Source organism: Pocillopora damicornis, chromosome 12 (assembly GCF_964200805.1).
Source record: "Pocillopora damicornis chromosome 12, jaPocDami1.2, whole genome shotgun sequence".
Classification (NCBI taxonomy): Eukaryota; Metazoa; Cnidaria; class Anthozoa; order Scleractinia; family Pocilloporidae; genus Pocillopora; species Pocillopora damicornis.
In genome coordinates, this window is record NC_142681.1 from 21,119,269 (window position 1) to 21,140,504 (window position 21,236).

Below are 21,236 nucleotides of genomic sequence, written 5' to 3' on the forward strand. Positions count from 1 at the left end.
TCTAATTGTCCTTAAGTTTAATCTTATGGGCTCTTGTAATACCATGACAGAGCACATAAAAAACAATAAGTGCCCCTTTACAAACAATGTAATGGCTGTCTTTCTATCACACAAGGATATCATTTCTTTATTTTGGCTGAAAGGGGTTGTTAAGTTAAATAAGCCTAAGATAAATTTTCAGAAACAGTTTACAAAATGACCATTTGAAAAAATAAAGTGTGTATAAGGAAGCCAGTTACCAAAGTTAACTTATTCTATAAGAAAATGATTGAATCAATTTATGAAATGATGCATATTGAAAACAAATTTATGAAGATCTTTATTTCAATCCATCTTCTGTTGCACACATTTAGTAGAAAACATCAATTGTTAACAATTGTACTGTAAAAATTACAGAGACAGAAAGATTCCAAAAGTGTGTTTCCTTATTAAAGATCTTATTAAAGATGAAACAAAGATTATAGAATCTAATTAAGGCACCACACCATAGGAGAACTGAAGATGTGGTCAAGGAAAGACGTACTTTCTGCTTATCCACACACCCTGAAAAATTAAATTGTATCCTAACATTGTACCTCTAATTTCCCCTCTTGCCGCTCCTATCAATATGAAATATCAAAAATGATATGATAACTTAACTCTGTTACTCTTAGCCTGAGTGAGTAAGATTTATTCTGCACATAACTATCTGAAAAAGTCATCTTTTATTTAATGTTCAATTAAATTATTTAAGATGAATGAGTGGGGAATCTTCATTCTTTATTGTAAGTTCCATTTATATAATACACCTCTACAATTTAATTTGTTTAAGTATGTATAAAAAATTGAATATCAGAATATACATACAATATCGAAGTCCAACTTGAAATATGGAAAACAGCCTGGTGTTCAGTAAGGCAAGCAGACCATAACAAGAACATTTGCACAATGTCTCCTCAAAGAAATTCATTCCCACTCAAAATTTGTGTAACCAATGAATGTAATGTTCTGATAATGTCAGGACCAAGTTGTGTTTTGTCTAATACAAACCTCCATATAATGAAGCTTAGCCATATTAATAATAATCATGATAGCATGATTAAAGAACAATGATAACTGTAAAATTCTACCCAACCCCAACCTCTAAGCGAGGGCAGAATCAATGCACCTGACTTAATATAATAGGTTAACCATTATCATGGATCAACAATGTCAATTACTAAATGACTTGTTTAGTAAACTATTTGTTGGCAATTTAGTCCAAGGTTTTAAACAAGCACTTAAAGAAGTGTTCATTTCTTTCCAACATTTGCTATATCATCTACTTACAAGAGAGGCAGAGAATGCTGCCCCTCATCACGAGAGAAAGTCAATCCATTCAGATTCTTTCATGAATTCATAGAAAGTAAAGAATCAGCTAAAATTTTCTCTTTAGCAAGAAATAAAACTGTGGGGTTATTTTGTACTCTTTCTCAAAATTAACCTTAACCTGAACTTCCACAGTACACAAGTCCACAACCATTCATCTCTGATCATCAGCCAGGGTTGTGTTGTAGAATGTTGAAGAAGAATCCTTGTTTAGTATAACATAGCAGCTGTCACACACAGGATGCCACTTCGATGTTTTACTTCCCATCACAGACTTGGACAAACACTGTTCACAGAATATTTTACCACAATGATGGCAGTTTTGCTGGGTTAGAAAGATTAAAAAACATCATAATAAATAAGCAAAGTATATTTTATTGAATAATGTGATATTTTTTTCACAAGAAATGTTTTGGTCTGTATGCAAAGAACTATTTGTCAGACAGCCTGAATTACAAACAAGGCCACCTTTCCCAAAAGGAAAACTCTTTGTCTAAAAACTATATCTTTCTTGAACTGATTGTCAACAAGAGTGAAACAGCAGTTCATTTATACTTTCACCCACCTTATCTTTGTTTGCTTTCAATACTTTTTGGCAACTTTTACATTCTTTAATGTCATCAGGATACTGCCAGCGAACATCTGTTTCTGATTCATGAATTTGAGCAATTTGCATCTAAAAAATTAATCAAAAACAATTTTCTCTCATCATTGATAAAGATATTAACACAACTGAATGGAATATGATGCAATGGTTGATCCTGAGGGAGGCACTGGAAAAACAAAAACACGCAACAGGGTATAACAAGAAATCAGCTGAGCATCAAAACCATTGCTCTTTATCAACTGTAATTTGACCAATCACCTGTAAAGACTGGGATAAACGCACAAAGTCTCTCTGAACGGTCTCACTTTGGTTTAGTTGTTCAGTCATTGCCTGTAATTGGTTTCTCAATTGTTTGCTTTCCTCTTCTGCCTTAGTCTGCAATAAAAAATAGGTGACATTTTCTTCACTAAGATGATAACAAGTTAACCAGAAGTTAGTATCACAATTGTATTCGATTGAATTTACTTTAATACAGCTACTTGGGTTTTTTTATGTGGAAATGCCCAACACCTGTTTTGGTCTTTTCAACTCCATACAAAACACCAAAAGTTTGCATTTAAGTTGATGAAGCAATTCAGTGGGTAAAGCTGGAATTAATTTTCAGCATGATGGGGATGTCATGAGACAATGACTTCATGATAAAATGCTCTGAGCGCTGCATGAAAAAAAAGATGCTTCAGACATTCTTAAGAGCTGGGACAAGATGCTCTACTACAAGTTGCAATTTCCTTATGCAATGATTTGCATACTGCCTTTATGATGGAGCACACACAATCAGCCCTAAGGAATTATGATGGAGAGAACACCTGGAAAAGGATGATAAAACTAAATTAAAATTTTAATACCTTTTCTGCATTAACTTCATCCAGTTGTCCTCTAAGAGCAATGATGACTTGTTTAGATTTGTCTTCTGTGTTCCTTATGGACTGACCAGACATGTTAAGCCTGGCCTGTGCCTGTGTATCACACCAACATAATTTTAGCACCCTAACTAGGCAGTCATTTTAGATCCCAGTTGATCAAGTTGTACAGCATCTGTCTAGACTGGTGGTTATTTCAATAAAATCTCAAGGGTCTATCAGTCGAAACCTAGTGACTTAAAGTTGACAGTAACACTAAAATGTGAATCTTACAACTTTTTGGTGTTCATGTCTGTATGAACTATGTTGATTAACTTACACATCTTTTACATGAAAAAAGTACATAGCTATAAAAACCTATTCAAAATGAATAATCATATGTTACTCAAAAGACACATCTGTACTTTCTGACAAATACCTCTTCCCTGGCTTTTTTTTCCTTATCACACTCTCCTCTTAGTCTCTCTAAAAATAAAACAAAAACCTCACTTCCAATTGAAGGTAACAATTTTTGGAAGGGGGAATAGGTTGAAGTTTTATCAATGGTGGATAATCATATGTACATCTCAATGGTTTCTTTATTTTTTCTTTTTTTTTCCAGAAAGAAGGGAGGGAAGAAATGAAATTATAAATAAATTCTTGCGGTGCAATTGAAGCTCTAAAATGGGAAATAAGAGTAGTTCCAAAGGATAAATTTACACACACTTCTTAAATACAATTAGGCTCTCATATTAAAAAACAAAAACTGTTCCATTTGCTCCCATGAGCATTGAAGAATCCAGACAGAATAACATTTTCATTTACAATTGATGAAAGACTCACTCTTACCAAGTTCAACCCTTGTGTTATCCACATCCCCTTGAAGCATTGCTTCTAGACTGTCCTTTGCAACTTGTTCTGCCATCACACGATCCTTCAGGAAAGCCACCTTAAAATAATACAAAACAGTTCATACACAAGAGTAGAGGGGGAATCCCTTTTCTAGCACCACTCAAACTGCTACACATCAGCACATATTTGAATTTTAAGAAAATATATCCACTCCAGGGATGGTTTGCTCCACCAACATGGTGAAGTCTTCATCATTTCATGGGATCATCATGGCAAGCATAACATCACATGAACATTACTTTACAAAACAAGCTCATTTGTTGTTGATTTCTTCTCACCTCACTTCTTAGCTTTTCCTCTGTGACCTCAGAAGCTGCTCTAATCTGTATCAACTGCTCATGCATTTCAGCCAGCCTGGCATCAGAGTCCATATGAGTCAGTTGCTGAATAGCATTGTCTTGCAGTGCAGCATATTCTGTTCTAAGCTGTGAAAGCTATAAATGTGAAAATCCCATCAAATTACAAGCATGCACAAAAATATTCCAACAATGACATGCGTTGTAGTGTATAGTGTTTAACAACTTGAAGCAAAGGGATAAATAATTAACAGCAATAGAGATACATAAATAAATATAATTAAAAAACACTAGACAAAGCAAAACAGCTTGTACAATTTATCAAATGTGTAAATTGGACAAAGTCGTTGCCAGGGTTACCTCCTGCAGCAACTGATCCCTTGAGGTTACAAGCTTTGCCTACAGAGGCAAATGTTCAGTATCACTTTCAAACAACTGGTAAAGCCAACAAAATTGTCTGGAAAGACTTTCATTTAACTGTGTTAGACTAAAAACTTTAAACAACCTTGAAAAAAGTTGATGATTATGCAATCCTTACAATTTGAGTTTGGGCGCCATGTTTAGTTGCCTCAAAGTTCTCCCTTAGCCCAGCAATCAATTTTTCCAACTTATTGTTTGTCATTGCATGATTGTTGATTTGCATCTGTGCATCCTCTGCAGCACTTGACACACTCTCCTCCAACTTGCTTCTCATCTTTTGTTCTTTAAACAATTCCTTCTATTGAAAAAAAGTAAGTTTTTGGAATATGCAATTGAAAGGAGGAATAAAATTATAGCCCTAAAACAGAACTGTCTGGGTGTTTCTACTACTTTGACTTCTTGCCATTTACCTTTATTTTCCAGGCTTTTCCAAAGAGAAAGATATTTTTGGTAGTTCATAGATACCAATGAACACGTAAAATTAACCATAACTAATTTCTGATCAGACTAACTAATTGAGTTCAAGTAAAACAGCAAGAATTATTACAATTTGCAGCACATCTTTAATTAAATTAATAAGCAACTTTTTAACATTTGGTAGAGATTGTACCTTTTCTTGATCCAGAGCCACTTGTAAATTAGATGCCAAGTTTTGAAATTTCTGATTTTCATCCTGCATCTTTTGAAGCTGCTTTTCATAGTTAACACACATGGCACAAGATCTGTTCAAGCTGCTTTCATGGGAAACTTTTACCTGCAGAATGCACATATAAATGTATATGATTGAACTCTGATAAACAGTTCATTGTGTCTCAGTTAAGACATGTTTTGAAAGAGAGAGTAGCTATGCACCTAGGAATCTCTTGCAACAGTGAGAAAAATTCCAAGAAAAACACAGTTACAAAATAGTTTAAAGTAACCAATGTTTCTTCAATTGTTCTAATAGCAAATCATGGTCATATGTAGTTTAAACAACTTTATTTGATTGTAATGGAGGGAGGATATATAGAATAGTACTACTATATAAGAACTAGGGTCAGTACTGATTGACAGTAGAGAGCTTGATAGATACATCACTAAAGATACAAATGGATTTATAGCCATACATTTAGAATTGAATGCAAAGGATCAGATAAAATGATAAATGTTAAGCTCTCATCACTTCATCAATACACTTTTAACACCTCAGACAAACTCACAGCTTCCTGGAAATTCTTCCAGTCAACTTTGGCCCCAGATCGTTTAGAGGATAATGGAGGTCTGGAAGGGAGGGAACTGGGTCCATCAGCTGGAGGTACATTAGACAAGGCACCTGATGATAGCTCTGGATTTAGCTCCTCTTCAGAATGTGCTCTGGAAACCTCACTATTGTTATCTGAAATCACAGTTATTCAAAGCCTTCAAAATAAAGTTGTTGTAGACAGAAAAGAGTTCCCAACCATGATATGTATTGTAAAAAGCAGGACCAGTTATGACTTGGTTAGCCAATCAATTTTGAGGATCAAGATCCCCTCTCACAGAAGTGCTACAGAGAAAATAAAAAAAGATATTTATAATATGTAGGTCTAGCTTATCACATTTAACATTACAATCAGGTCAATTCATGAAAGTAATTTAATAGTCACAGCTCACTCTCACGACTCCATGTTATGTCAGATGCTGAGTGTACTCTCTTTAGTCTTCCTCCATTGTCTTCCTCTTTTGTTGTTCCAGGAAGATTATTAATTTCAGATGAAACCTCATTTGTGCAAGGAACTGTAGGAATGCTGTCCCATATTGAACCAGATTCTCCAGGCACTTGTGGAGATAAAGGCACATGGCTAGGCTACAAGGACAGACACGAATAACAAGTCATTGAAACACAATCAAAAATTGATCAAGGAGAAGGAATACATTGAAGAATTTGATCAAGCCAATTCCATATCATGATGAAGAACATGCTATGATAAATCTAAACTAAAGGTTCAGTGAGAGAGTGGTAACATGATGCCATCATGTGCTATACTGTCAGTACAACTAGATGGGTGACCTGGCTTCCACCATGGCTAGCATGAAAAAGTAAACTGAAGGTAACTGAGCATATTTAAATTATTTTAAATAAGTTTAATTAGTAAGTATTTTATTTGCTCAAGGTTTATCCTGATGCGATAAAAATTGAAACAAAGAAAAGTACACTTACTATGCAACCCTTTAACACTGGATACAAGTCCAAATTAGAGACTTATTAGTCAGGGAAAAGTTTGGTGACTGCACTTCAGTTGATTTTTATCAAATATGTTTACCTGTTCATTAGTTGGCTGTGGGGATGTCTGCGGACTCTGCAGATCAATAAGTTGGCCAACCTGTGGTTGTTGTTTTTGTCCCTGGCGCTCTTCCTGTTGCTGCCCCTGTTTTTTCTGAACAGCAGCTTGCTGAGCAGGTGTCAAGACATTCCATACTCTGGTGAAAGCTTCACTCTGTACCTTAAGATTCTCTACAAACTGTACATTTGCCATCTCCCATGTCTGCTTTAAATCATTGTGTGACATTTTTTCTTGCTCTAACAGTCTACAGACTGAAGGAAATATGAAAATTTTTAATCGGTACCATTTGACAACAACTGACTCCTCGCTGCAGTATAAAAGAAAAAAAATGACTATTTGCCTACTTAGAAAAGCTATAATGGGGATTAGTGGGTTGCTGCTGACAACTGACATTTGAACATATTGTTATCTTCAAACTTACCATTGTGAAGCTCTTTTCTTAATTTCTCAGAGTCTTCTTGCAAAACCCCTGCAGAATCAATCACAAATTTCAAGTTAACTTTGTTAGCACAATTTCATAATCAGAAATTTGCAGATAATACAGACATGCTACAGACAGGGAACAGACATAGGAAGGACATGCTACAGACATGCTACAGACATGCCTCAGACATGGTGCGGACATGGTGGGGACACGGCGCAGACATGGTATGGACATGGTGCAGACATTGTGCAGAAATGGTGCGGACATAGTTCGGACACGCTACAAACATGTTATAGATATGGTGCAGACATGCTACAGACACGGTACAAACATGCTACATAAATGTAATAGACATGCTACAGATGGTTTACGGTCAACTCGCCGACGGACCAACTCGCCGACACCAACTCGCCGACGTATAAAATCGAGTAGAGACGTCGGCGAGTTGGTCGTCAATCCAATACAACTTATTAGAAGCTAAACATACAGAAAATTAAACGATATTTAGTAAAAAAAACATTGGACTTTGGTGAACATCAAACAGAAGCTTAAACATCGGTGAACATTGGTGAACATCACCAATGACTATAACAGCTTTACGCGAACGAGTTATTGTGCGACAACAACACCGTAAAGACTCATCATGTCAATCGCTCAGATTTTTTAACGAAAACGTGGCTTTCTAGACGAGATCTTTAGTAAAAAGCATTTCTTTTTATTTGCAACAAAGTTTATAAGGATCTTAAAGCGAATAAAGCGAAGTAAACCTCACCAACGACTCTAACAGCTTAAGACGCGAACGAGTTATTGTGTGACAACAACACCGTAAAGACTCATCATGTCAATCGCTCAGTTTTCTTCAACGAAAACTTGGCTTTCTAGACAAGATCTTTAGTAAAAAGCGTTTCTTTTCATTTGCAACAAAGTTTATAAGGATCTTAAGGCGAATAAAGCGAAGTAAACCTCACCAATGACTCTAACAGCTTCAGACGCGAACGAGTTGTGTAACAACAACACCGTAAAAACTCATCATGTCAATCGCTCAGTTTTTTTCGCGAAAACTTGGCTTTCTAGACAAGATCTTTAGTAAAAAGCAATTCTTTTTATTTGCAACAAAGTTTATAAGGATCTTAAGGCGAATAAAGCGAAGTAAACCTCACCAACGACTCTAACAGCTTTAGACGCGAACGAGTTGTATGACAACAACACTGTAAAGACTCATCATGACAATCGGTCAGATTTTTTAACGAAAACTTGGCTTTCTAGACAAGATCTTTGGTAAAAAGTATTTCTTTTTATTTGCAACAAAGTTTATAAGGATCTTAAGGCGAATAAAGCGAAGTAAACCTCACCAACGACTCTAACAGCTTCAGACGCGAACGAGTTATTGTGTGACAACAACACCGTCAAGACTCATCATGTCAATCGCTCAGTTTTCTTCAACGAAAACTTGGCTTTCTAGACAAGATCTTTAGTAAAAAGCGTTTCTTTTCATTTGCAACAAAGTTTATAAGGATCTTAAGGCGAATAAAGCGAAGTTAACAGCTTCAGACGCGAACGAGTTGTGTGACAACAACACCGTAAAAACTCATCATGTCAATCGCTCAGTTTTTTTCGCGAAAACTAGGCTTTCTAGACAAGATCTTTAGTAAAAAGCAATTCTTTTTATTTGCAACAAAGTTTATAAGGATCTTAAGGCGAATAAAGCTAAGTAAACCTCACCAATGACTCTAACAGCTTCAGACGCGAACGAGTTATTGTGTGACAACCATAGCAACCACGCGGAACCACATGTTTTTTTTTTAACTTTAAAGAAAGATTTATTCATGATCGAGAACGTTTGATTTACGATAAAAACGATAAAATTCCATTTATTATAAAGATCAGATGAACATGTGAAAGTAATGTATATCATGCAATTACTCTGCTCTTGTAGGTCCGTTTAATCTCGACATCGATTTCAATAATTGGGCCGCTGTTCTTTCACCATTTTCATATTTCTCCCATAATCCAAACACCTTACTCTGTAATTGCCTAATAAAAAGAAATGCTTTTTACTAAAGATCTTTTCTAGAAAACCAAGTTTTCGTTAAAAAATCTGAGCGATTGACATGATGAGTTTTTACGGTGTTGTTGTCGCACAATAACTCGTTCGTTATAGTCATTGGTGATGTTCACCAATGTTCACCGATGTTTAAGCTTCTGTTTGATGTTCACCAATGTTCGCCAGTGTTTTTTTTTTTTACTAAATATCGTTTACTTCTCTGTATGTTTAACTTCTAATAAGTTGTATTGGATTGACGACCAACTCGCCGACGTCTCTACTCGATTTTATACGTCGGCGAGTTGGTGTCGGCGAGTTGGTCCGTCGGCGAGTTGACTGGTTACCCTACAGATATGCTACAGACATGCTATAGACATGTTATTGATATGTTACAAACATGATACAGACATGTTACAGAATGGTACAGACATGGTACAGACATGTTATAGATATGGTACAGACATGCTACAGACACACAGTGCAGACATGTTGTAGATATGGTACAGACATGCTACAGACACACAGTGCAGACATGTTGTAGATATGGTACAGACATGCTACAGACATGTTATAGATATGGTACAGACATGTTATAGATATGGTACAGACATGCTACAGACATGTTATAGATATGGTACAGACATGGTACAGACATGGTCACAACATGCTTCAGACATGTTATAGATATGGTACAGACATGCTACAGACTTGGTAAAGACATATTATAGACATGGTACAGACATGGTACAGACATGGTACGGACATGGTACAGACATACTACAGATGAAAGTGAAAGTAACAACTGACCCTTTTGAGTATTCAAGACAGCCACATACATCTCTAGATCTGTGCGTGATGACCGCTCAGCCTCTAGATATTGGTTAAGCTCTTTTACCTTCAACCAAATAAAAAAAAATGCATTTGAAAAACCTTATAGAATGAGCTCTTTTTTGATAATGTTATTTCTATAAGATTGGAACTGATCTGAGTTAGTTTTAATCTCTTGATCTAGTTATTTCTTCCTTTTTCAATGTTCGTATATACCTTTTCTTGCAGCTCTTCAAACCTTTCCCTTGAGAAAGTTTCTCCACCATCTGATTTTTTGTCATTTTTTTTATTTTCTCCTTCCTGATGACCAAAAATGACAGTGAAAAGACAATGTTTGAATAATATGGGAACACAATTTAAAAATTGGAACTTTTTAATTGTGCTAGTCAAAAAAATACCCATACCCATACCCCTGTACTAGTGCAGTGTTTTTAATCTGACCCCTGTCCCACTCTTCTAAAGATCTCATTTATAAATCCTATTTTCTTTATGCATTGGTGACAAGTTTCCAGCAGCACTCTGTCAGGGTTGGTATGGATATCATTTGGAGCTACAAATGCTATTACTAACAACACAACAACACACCTTAAGCTTGGCCTCTGCAATTTGCAACTTTTCTTGTAAATCTTTTAATTTTGCTTTCGTGAAGGATAATTCCTAATAAAAAATGTCATAAACAGGAAGGTTAACAAAAGCAACTATTTACAAGATGACCAATTATTGATGAACATTAACAAATTCCTTTTTTTAAATAATAATATAGTTCCAAATACAGCAAGATAAAATGTATTGGATAATTTAAAAATTAAACTTTTTCCCTTAAAAAGCTGAGTGTTAAGTTGCTATGATATATAAAGAATTGTCTTGTTAACTGGTATATAAAATTTTTAATGGTTCATGGTACAAACAAACATACAAAGAAATCAAGATTTTCTGTTAAGCATATCAAAATAACAACAAAAAAAGGGTTACCTCCTCTAAAGGCATAACAATTGATCTCCAGGCTTCTGCATCCTCTTGGGCCTTTAAAAAAGATGGAAAAAAGTTTTTTTTTACAATATCTAAGGGTAAAACTATAAGCTGTCTGCAATTTCACTTCTTTTCTTTTTAAAACTCTCCAGGAACTGTATCAGCCTCCTCTTATGAAGGGGGCTCATAGCCATGTTCTGTTAACAAAATCACTATCATGACAGAATGTTTCAAAAACCAGTGTCATTGGTTTGTTAATGATACCAAGTTTTCATCATCATCATATTCTTCTAATGTAGAGTTGTAATGTGGAGTGGGTCAACTGGTTATTTAATAAATTGAGTTGTCTCATCTTAACTGTAAGTCGAATTTCTAATTATACCTGAACAACAAAAATTTCATTCTCAATAACAGTAAAAGTAGTAGGAGGCCACATGTAGGGAGGTTAACTACAAACTTGTGGCTATATAGCACAGTTAGTGGTAGTGCCCAATGATGTACTCAGGAGGCACAGGTTCACATTTTATCACAGCCTCTATGTTTTTCCATGCTTCTTTTCTGCAATTACTCTGATTACAGATCACTTGTGAGAATATTTTTTTCTTGTCAGTAACATTAACTTGCATTTACCTTTTCCATGCTTTTCTCCAAAGATTTTCCATCAGGTGATACAGCCTCATCTTCAACACTAGAATTACCACTTGCTGTAGTGTTCCTTCTTATGACATTGACCACTGCATCAGAGATCCCTGACAACATTCTTGGTCTGTTGCTACTCTCCTCTTCCGTAGAAAGGAGGGACTTGAGGTTTGTTAATTCATTTTCTAATTTTTTATTTCTGGCCAGAAGATTGTGCTTTTCTATTTCAAACTGTTCTGTAGAACTTTCCTTGGCCTCCCGCACAGACTCTGCAATAATAAAATTTACACAATTTACACATTGAATATATTCTCAAGGATTTGTCCATTTCTACATATTATATGACAATATGTGCTGATTATGTATTATGATATTTAAAACCTTTTTGGAGATGGTGAACTTTAACTTTAATATCAAAACACAGAGGAAGTACTTCTTTGCTGTTTCCTCTTAATTAATTCAATAATTTAACTTACCAGACATGATGTGTTGTAAAGACGCAATCTCTTCTTGGTATTTTGAGCGCATTGTTTCTAGTTCCTCTTTCTGAGATTTCTCTGCCAAAACTGCAGCAGCTCTATATCCATCACCCTCAGCTAGAACTTTCTGCAGTTCATTTCTAAGCTTCCTTGCTTCTCCCTGGATTGCCTGAAGCTTTGCCTTTTCTTTTTTAAGTTCCTCTGAAAAGAAAATGACAAAATCCATTTTAGGGTCTATCACTCAGTACCAACAATCAAATTTGACCATAGCACCTACTGTCATTAGGTTGACACTTGATATTCCATACTCACAGGCACTGGGCATCATGTCAATTGATACCCGCAAAATTATTTGCCTGAATGAAACAATTCATAATATTTTTGGTTTTTAATTACAAGCTAAACTGCTGTACTTTTATATTTCGAATTGTTTAGCAAAACCTTTTTGGCCTTTTGCACTGTAAGCATCTGCAAATGCAAAATCATAGGAATTATAATCGTAACAGTGTTGTGAAATGGCGTTAGCACAAAAAAGTCATCAACACCATGACTAGAGCTTCCTTGAGGTACACTGACTTACATAATTGTAATGTAACAAGTAAAAACAAAGCAAACGGGTACAGCACAATAAGACAATGATGGCATGACTCTGAAGTCGAAACATTTTTAACTTATCATCACGAGTTTGAAATTTATTTAAATTTCAGTATTTCCACGAAGTTAAGGAAGTACATTCAGTTGCATAATCAGTACAGTGTCCACTTAATAGCTTACACCTAATAGGGGCAGGATTAACACATGTATATCAGAAAGCATTAAAGAATTGAAAAATTATAAAATATTTCTAGGATGTAAAAATATATATACAAACTAGCCACACAGATTAAGATTTAAAAGCTGAAACCACAAACCTCAAATGCACACAAGCTTGTATTCTTGAAAGGCCAAATTCATTAAGGAACAATTCGAAATATTTACATATGAAGCAATGATACCTTCTCTTGCCATAAAGAGTTCTTTAAATTTTGCTCTTCTTTGGCCGAACTCAATTTCGTTCTGCTCCTTACTTCGTAGGAGCTGTTGCTCTCTTCGTCTTGACTCTTCAATGGTGGCTTTGAGCACAGCAATATCTGAAAAAACATTTAAAGACGATCAACATCTAGTGTCGTACAAAAGATTCAAAAGCTTTCGTGAGATATTTCAATTTATTACCATCAGGAAGATCCTGTGAACTGCTTCCGAGTTCGTCCATATCCTTTTTTGATATGAAATTAATTTTATAAATATAAAGACGCCATATTGATTTCTAGGCCTCACTTTCAGACAATTTTACCCTCGTCTCCATGCGGACTACCAGTATATATGGGAAACCTGGAACCGTGATATGTTAGTGTCACACATGGCAATTACATCATCACGGGCGACGAGCGGGGATGAAGAAATGACCGAAACACGAGTGGTTAGCGGAGAAGCAAATTTAATACTTCATATGGAGACATATCAGTTGTAGTTGCAGAAAACAATAGTGTTGTAAAGCCAAAATGTTAACAGTATACTTCGCTAAATGAAATGTGAAGCAATTTTTCAAAAGTATTGATGGCACATATATCTTTTACTGCTGTATTAAACAAAGGAGGTATCGGGAAAGGCATCTGTGGCATTCGGAAAGGCACCAAGAAGAATTATATTTACGTTTTATAACTTGCAAAAAACAATCTATTGTAAAGCCAAAATGTCACCAGGTTATACTTCGCTAATTCAAAAGTTAAGTAATTTTCCAAACGCTTTGACTGGAACAATATTTTTACTGCTATATTAACCAACGGAGGCATCGGGAAAGGCATCGGTGACACCGGGAAAGGTATCAAGAAGAATGATATTTACGATATGTAACTTGTTGTATGACGGAAAAAAAGTATCTTGACTTGTTTACGGCGTAAATCACAGTCGGTTTGCTTTTCACTTGAATTTTGCAATCTCGACTTTCGATTACGGAAAAATGAAAAGCTAACCAACTCTAAAAAAATTTCGTTGTAGATTTCTATATTTTTAGAGTCATTAATAAGTTTGTTTCTACAGCCTTTAAATAAGAAATTTTAAATTTCCATCAGCTGTAGTTCTTTTAGTGTTTATTATTATTATATGTATATATATATGGCCTCATTTCACGTGAAAAAGGCATGTAGTAAAACACTGAGCTTCGAGAAACAGCCAAGTTAAGGCTAATGTGTTTACCATGCTTAAATATTTATAATCAGGGCCACTCGTTTAGGAGAGCTTTTTTCAGAAGATCTAGGCGTTAAAATAATTCTGTTTTCCTTTCGAAGTGTTTTTTTTTCCTATTTTATTTAACAAATGAACTCGGGATGAAAACTTAATTTTCGAATCGAACGGCAGATGAAATGTTGTGTTGGTGTCTCTGTTCCCCCCCCCCCCCCCCCCCACGTCTCTGCGAAAGGTACATCCAGACAGCCTGCATGAAAAAACTGACCACAGCTATCGCACCAAAGTTAAAAAAAAAATCTTTAAAACTAAACTTGTGAGCAGCACTCTACGAACGGTAGTTGTAAAATTTCTTTATTCTCCGACGCGTTTCGTGTAACTGTCGTAGACTTCTTCGGAGAGTTTTACAATTTAACACTAAACACCTGTATTTATAAGCCATAGTTAGTGGGAGCCAATGACCATAAAGGCTTGGCCGGACCTACGAATAAGAAAAGGTGAAGTTGCGGAAAATTTGAAAATTTTTTGGGGCAAGGTGGGAGAATTCATCTGGGGACCACGGTTTTGGTTTTCTTTTTTCTTAACGCAGCAAGTTACAAAACGTAAATATAATTCTTCTTGGTGCCTTTCCGGATGCCACCGATGCCTTTTCCGATGCCTCTATTGTTTATTACAGCAGTAAAAGATATTTGTGCCATCAACACTTTTGAAAAATTGCTTGACATTTTATTTAGCGAAGTATACTGTTGATATTTCGGCCTTACAACACTATTGTTTTCCGCAACTATAACTGATATGTCTCTATATGAAGTACTAAATTTGTTTCCCCGCTGGCCCCACTCGTATTTCGGTCTTTTCTTCATCCCCTACTCATCGCCCGTGATGTAGTAACTCCCGTCACACATGAATAACTCAGCTGTGTGATGGACGATAATCCCTTTGAATTTTCGTGATGGTTAACCATGAATCCTATCAAATAAGTTTCTGAATGGTTTTTGGTTTTCGAAATGGTCTTGCTGATGACGCAGGTTACGAGCATTAACGAACAAAGACAGTTGGCAACAATTTAGAACAAATGAATGAAGGGGTAAGTTTCTAAAGAAACTGTGGTGCTGCGTCGGTGGGAGAGTATAGCAGGTAATTTAGTGTTAACAACTGGGTTGAAAACGTAAATTAGCCACCGTAAAGAGTAAAAAAGCTGACGTTTCGAGCGTTAGCCCTTACGAAGGGCTAACGCTCGAAACGTCAGCTTTTTTACTCTTTACGGTGGCTAATTTACGTTTTCAACCCAGTTGTTAACACTAAATTACCAACAATTTAGAACAATCAGGATTCACGATATGGCATTGTGAACTACAAACAAAATCACACACGCGAACCTGTGAACAATACTTTGCTCCGTTGGAGTCAAAATATTGCGGTAGGTAATATGAGTCTGCGTAATTGCTACAATTTTCCTGAAAAACAAGTGAAAGTTGTTCGCATTCCATGATCAAGTAAAACTGGTTCTTTGTCTTAGACAAAAGTTATTGGAAATTTGCTGACAACTAACGACAACTCCTTGATGTCTACCGATGAATAGCGACGTAAATTAGACGAAAATATCACCACAGTTCTCGTAGTGTATGCCAGTAAAGCTCTCGTATTACCTGACAAGTATTTTCCCTTCATGTATTATTATTTTGAAAAAGCTTGCAAGTGTGTGCATAGTAGAGCTTATATCTAAAAGTTTAATAATTAATTTTAAAACGCTCTTATGAGTTTCTTGAAGTTTTACTTTGACTGTCATTAGTTATTGTTGAATCTATTACATTCCCAGAAGTCTTGAAAAGGAGGCTTGAATTGAAGTTTGTTTAATTCTAAGTAATATCATACTGCACAAATATAATAGTGGCTGACTGAATTATTTGAAAGAATAACATCCTGACTTTAGTTGTTGGTATGACTTTAAAAATTGAATATGTGTCATTCAAAGTTTAATGAGTTAGTTTTTGCGATATGAAATGTTCAATTTTGATTTTGATAATTGGAAGAAAAAAACAATTTATAAGTTATGAAACTGAACCCTTTTAACAAGTTTAAGCATTCATTACAACTGAGTGAAAAAAATTCATGAAAAAAGAGAGATATCTATAAAAAAAGGCTCAAAGATTTTTTATGGTGGACACTTTCTCAATTTGAATCTTTAACAAAAAACAAATTGTGATTAACTAGCCATGTAAGAAACATTTTTGCACAACTTTGCAATGAAAATGCAAATAGAAACTTTAATAGAAACCTTAATTTTGATTAATTGCTGACAGAAAAATTTACATTTTGATCAGAAAAGACTAATGAATAATGTTTAGACTTGTAATTTCAATGGGGTCACTGAATTTTGATGTTTGAGAATTTTTTCATAATTTAACAAAAGCTATCACTACTTAAGAGCACACGCCTTTTACATCACCTCACAACACCAAATCTGACTGTGTATTTCAGAGCTAGAAGATTAAAGGAAGAAAATTTGAAGGAGCAAGGACATCAACATGTGCATTGTGTTCCTATACTTATGCAGGGAGCCAAACCCTGATAGATACCATCTGATCATTGCGTCAAACAGAGATGAGTTTTATTTCAGACCAACGGCCAGTGCCAAGTTTTGGAAGGAATATCCAAATATAATTGCAGGTATATTTTGTTGCTGAAACACTCTGACTCTGACTCTGTCATGATCTATGTCTCTGGAGGCTAGAGGTCCAGCTTGTTTCTCAAGGTTCTCTGTTATCACATCAAACCCTTGGCAATAGTAGTATTTTCTAAATGTGGGAAAGGCTTCAGACGGATGGAATTTGATTCAACTTTGCCTGTGCAGAAGTTTCTGCTTGTCCCAAATAATATTTTTGATTTAAATCTATAGCTAACTAATGAAGAGGTACTTGTGAATTGTTTCACTGAAAACATTTTATGTTGATTATGACCATGCTTAATCTTTTTACTCTATAAAAATACTCCATAAGAAGTAAGAAAACCTCCCTAGGGAGAATTGCTCCAAGCAAACATATAACCTGCATGTCCTTTATAACTCTGCAATCAATGTCATGGCAAAAGTTAACAGATTTTCTACAGAAGAACATTTTTCGTGGCAGTAAAATGTTGTAAAAAAATAATCATTCTGCTTTTCTGAGAGATATCCATTATCTTTATACAGTTGTTAGCATTAAATGAAATAGATGTACTAACAAAGTGACTTATTTCTTTTCAGGCATGGATCTTGAGCCAGGGAAAAAAGGTGGAACATGGCTTGGTATAACAACTGATGGTAAATTTGCAGCAGTCACAAACTACAGACAGGCACCAAAATTCATAGATCCCAAAGCAAGAGGAAGAGGCCATCTTGTGCCTGATTTTTTGAAAGGAAGTGGTGATGTTCAGAGTTACCTTGAGGCAGTGGGTAGTGAAGGTGATAAGTACAATGGATTTAATCTTTTGGTGGGGAAATTGTCCCAGAATGGTGAGACCAAGATTGGATGGTACTGTAATGTTGAAGACAAACAGGTAACAATGTTGGAACCTGGGATTCATGTGTTATCAAACAAAGTGTTAAACTGTTTCTGGCCCAAAATGGCCTATGGAAGAGAAAGATTTGCTGAAATCCTTGAAGAAACTTCCACGAAAGAAGAGCTTGTTGATAAACTTATGGGCCTGTTGAGTACCAGACAAAGGTTGGTTAATTTACAGTCACTTAAATTTGTATTGCCATCAGTTTTAAGTACATATTATTATACACCTGGCAGTGCCAATGGGCAAGATAAAGTAGATCCTGTGTTTGGATTGGCTACCTGTGCAGAAAAGATGGGCCCATTTTATGCACCTAGGATTTCCCTCTTTGATCCCATGTCAAAGAAAGAAAGTGAAGTGGACTTGCAAAATGTTATGGGTGTATAATTTATTTTTGGATAGAGTAAAGCAAAATAATATGTTCACACCACTTCATTGTAAACTGTGCTCCCTTTTACATTTAGTGACAGGAGAGTACTAAATTTCAAAAATATTTTTATATGAAGTTCAATGGATGTGTTCCATCCTGGGACATGTGGGTATATCAGTTTTATAATTACATTGGTTATTTTCTAAATGTCTTTTGCTTTTTTAATGATATATCAATATTTCTAAAAGGCATTTCAGCTGTGGTGACAGCAAGAGTTTTTTGGGTCCTCAAGATGAAGGAGGCAATGAAAATCTGATCAATGCCTGTCGAGCAATCTTTGTCAACTGCAAAGAGTTGAAATATGGAACAAGGTACATTTGAGAACTTTTTCATCAAGAAAGAGAGATGAACATTGATTCTCTGTTCCTGATAAGAAGTCAGAATAATAATTGTTAAAACAAGTTTATAACATAGCCGGTAAATTTGTCTAATCAAATTCACTTGCGTGAGCGTGCTTCACATTCCTCAAAAACCTTTTCAGACTTTGGGGCATATTTTCGCCAAATCTAAGGATCCTGTCACGAAAGAACAACAACGAACCGACGCCATTTATTCTATTCCTTGCAATGACTGTGACAACGAATACATCGGACAGACCAAACGTCAGTTTTGTACAAGGTTAAAAGAGCACCAAAAAGCGGTTTTTCTTTGCAAAAGGGAAAATTCAGCTTTATCGGAGCATACATGCCTAACCAACCATACAATTGGGTGGGATAATTATACGGCGTTACCACCAGCGCCTTTGTTTGGAGGCTTGGCATATTAATTCCGCCTACGCTCCTTTAAATCGTGACGATGGCGGTTTGCTTCCTGACGCCTATTTACACCTCGTCAAAAAAAAGGCCGCTAATTAGTGATCATATAAAAGAACCTCTTATTGCAGCATTTAGATGACCCCTGATGAAGACACTAGACAGGAGTGTCGAAATGTTGGGTCTATGAATTGTAACTTCTTCAGTTACATTTATTAAATCTGCAAACCAGAGTAGCATCAAGCTGTGTCTGATTTTCAACCTGGTTGCCGTGTGAACTTAAATATATTTTACATTCTTATTGTGCACCCTCATGACGTCAGCAAACAAATCCCTCGAGAAAAAAAATTTCTCCGCGATTTGTAAATTAGCCAATGAAACAACTTTTTTGTTTTTCTTTTGGATAAGAAAATTTTGTATTCAATCAGAAAGTGAAGTTCATTTACACGCATGAATTCATCTGTCAGGTTTTTGACCAATCTAAGACAAGATCGTTTACAGCGTAGCGAAATGTTTTCCTGAAACAAAATTATCAACACGCTGAATCGTAGCAGAGGGAATATCAACCCTTTCACAACATTTAAACCATCGGGTTGAAAATGTTATAAAACAATTGGTTCATACGTCAGCTGTGCGTTCATCGAGGTATGAAGCACGCGGGAAGTTTGGAGAGCACGAAAGATGCGTAAGAATTGCTCGAGGCGTAGCCGAGAGCAACTCTAGCTTCTTGAGACGTATGAACCAATTGTTAATTTGAGCACCCTTACACTAAAGAGTCAGAATTTTTTTACATGCACTTCACTGTTAGTAATGGATCTTTATACAGATTCTGCCATGAGTGAAGCTTTAAATCAAATTTCAAGTACCATTTATTTGAATGAAAGTTAAATTACATGATTATGACAGAGTTCCTTTGATAAATATCACCCATAATAAATTTAAACATTAGCAGAAGAAGGGATATTGTAGGACTGGAAAAAACCAAAACATACAATAAATATAGAATAAGAAATCTTATCCCAGCTTTCTTAGTATAGGTTAGATGTTAACCTTGTTGAATTTATTTTTTAGAACCAACACAGTGTTGTTAGTTGATAAAGATGGACATGCTACTTATGTTGAGAGAACCATGGATGAGAATGCCTCTGACCCTGATGAAGCTGACTGGAAAGTAAGCACCTATGAGTTTAAAATTACTGAAAAATCTGGCAACTGTGCAGATAACAAGTCACCTAAGAAGAATCTATCAAATGGAACAAGTGTGCATGTTGAAGGGAGGGAAGAATCTACGCAAAACAATCATGAATTCCTGCCACAAAACCATTCGAAGAAGAAACGATCAGTGAATGAAAACAGTTCACCCGTGGAACCAGCCAGAAAAGTAAAAAAAAATAGCGGTAAAGAATGAACATGTTGTCAAAGGTGGTTTTCTCGTATACCTGACAAATTTGTTGAAGTAGTGTCAGTAGCGTATGCTAATATGCAAAGAATATTAACGAGTCTAAATTTAACTCTTAGATTCCACGCTGATGTGCGTCTGTTTAGTATTATATAATAAGCTCAGTTATGCACGCGTTTTGATTGGTTCTCACTCATGATCTATTGGAGGACAGACGTATAAATGACGTCATCATTAAAACTTTTTTTAATTCTTAATTATATAAAACAAATAGATTCCAAGTTGCCGTGCGTCTGTTCAGTAATAGATCACAGAGGACGTCAAAATGTGGTAAGAACAAAAAAGTGGCACACGAGGCGCAGCAGACACTGAACAGACGCACGGCAACTTGGAATCTATTTGTTAAATAGATCACTGATGACGTCGAAATGAAGCAAGAAGAAAAGAAAAATGGCACAAGAGGCGCAGCAGCATGTCTCTGATGTTCTTACCACATTTTAACGTCTTCTGTGATCTACTACTGTACAAACACACGGTGACATGGAATCTATTTGACTTATATGGTAACAAAACAAAATGATGGTGACTTCCTCTATGCGGCTGCCCTCCAATAGATCGTAATAAGGAACCGATCAAAATGTATTTATATTTCAGCTTATTGTATAAATTTGTATATTCCTCTATTACCGAAGGTCTTTCATTGGCATAATTTGCGAAGGAAAATAAATCATGACCTTGAATATTTTGCGTCGTTATCGTTTACTTTAAAGCCTTCACTCTACAGG

The 21,236-nt window shown here is 35.6% G+C and overlaps 2 protein-coding genes across 5 annotated transcripts; one reads left to right on the forward strand and one right to left on the reverse strand.

Moving 5' to 3' along the window:
* Window positions 1-295: 295 nt before the first annotated feature.
* Window positions 296-13,467, reverse strand: LOC113665183 (rab GTPase-binding effector protein 1). The gene is made up of 22 exons (XM_089190523.1): window positions 13,320-13,467; window positions 13,103-13,237; window positions 12,105-12,308; window positions 11,620-11,897; window positions 10,993-11,043; window positions 10,606-10,677; window positions 10,237-10,320; window positions 10,000-10,087; window positions 7,146-7,193; window positions 6,704-6,975; window positions 6,054-6,246; window positions 5,621-5,796; window positions 5,032-5,175; window positions 4,540-4,719; window positions 4,362-4,400; window positions 3,984-4,139; window positions 3,643-3,742; window positions 3,233-3,279; window positions 2,800-2,910; window positions 2,213-2,329; window positions 1,913-2,023; window positions 296-1,672 (listed from the first exon to the last, which is right to left on the reverse strand). Exons 1-22 carry the CDS (start codon window positions 13,357-13,359, stop codon window positions 1,502-1,504), a joined length of 2,817 nt encoding a protein of 938 aa, XP_089046649.1. The 5' UTR covers window positions 13,360-13,467; the 3' UTR covers window positions 296-1,501.
* Window positions 13,468-15,622: 2,155 nt separating this feature from the next.
* Window positions 15,623-21,191, forward strand: LOC113665177 (transport and Golgi organization 2 homolog). Of its 4 annotated transcripts, none has more exons than XM_027180836.2 (5): window positions 15,623-15,750; window positions 16,812-17,000; window positions 17,575-18,034; window positions 18,489-18,611; window positions 20,124-21,191. In XM_027180836.2, exons 2-5 carry the CDS (start codon window positions 16,859-16,861, stop codon window positions 20,458-20,460), a joined length of 1,062 nt encoding a protein of 353 aa, XP_027036637.2. In that variant the 5' UTR covers window positions 15,623-15,750; window positions 16,812-16,858; the 3' UTR covers window positions 20,461-21,191. The 4 variants fall into 4 exon arrangements, with proteins under 4 accessions (XP_027036637.2, XP_089046651.1, XP_027036641.2 ...); XM_089190525.1 differs by having other exon boundaries at window positions 15,636-15,750; window positions 16,888-17,000; XM_027180838.2 differs by lacking the exon at window positions 15,623-15,750 and adding an exon at window positions 15,850-15,953.
* Window positions 21,192-21,236: the final 45 nt, after the last annotated feature.

What these genes read in the sequence shown, in the direction of transcription:
- LOC113665183 (XM_089190523.1), bottom strand. Translation starts at nt 13,359, where the DNA reads ATGGACGAACTCGGAAGCAGTTCACAGGATCTTCCTGATG. An exon ending in CACAGCCAACTAATGAACAG is followed by an intron (nt 6,247 to 6,703) that starts GTAAACATATTT and finishes CTGTCCTTGTAG; the next exon opens with CCTAGCCATGTGCCTTTATC. An exon ending in TAACACAAGGGTTGAACTTG is followed by an intron (nt 3,280 to 3,642) that starts GTAAGAGTGAGT and finishes TTTTATTTTTAG; the next exon opens with AGAGACTAAGAGGAGAGTGT.
- LOC113665177 (XM_027180836.2), top strand. Translation starts at nt 16,859, where the DNA reads ATGTGCATTGTGTTCCTATACTTATGCAGGGAGCCAAACCCTGATAGA. An exon ending in CTGTTGAGTACCAGACAAAG is followed by an intron (nt 18,035 to 18,488) that starts GTTGGTTAATTT and finishes TATTTCTAAAAG; the next exon opens with GCATTTCAGCTGTGGTGACA. An exon ending in GAGTTGAAATATGGAACAAG is followed by an intron (nt 18,612 to 20,123) that starts GTACATTTGAGA and finishes TTTATTTTTTAG; the next exon opens with AACCAACACAGTGTTGTTAG.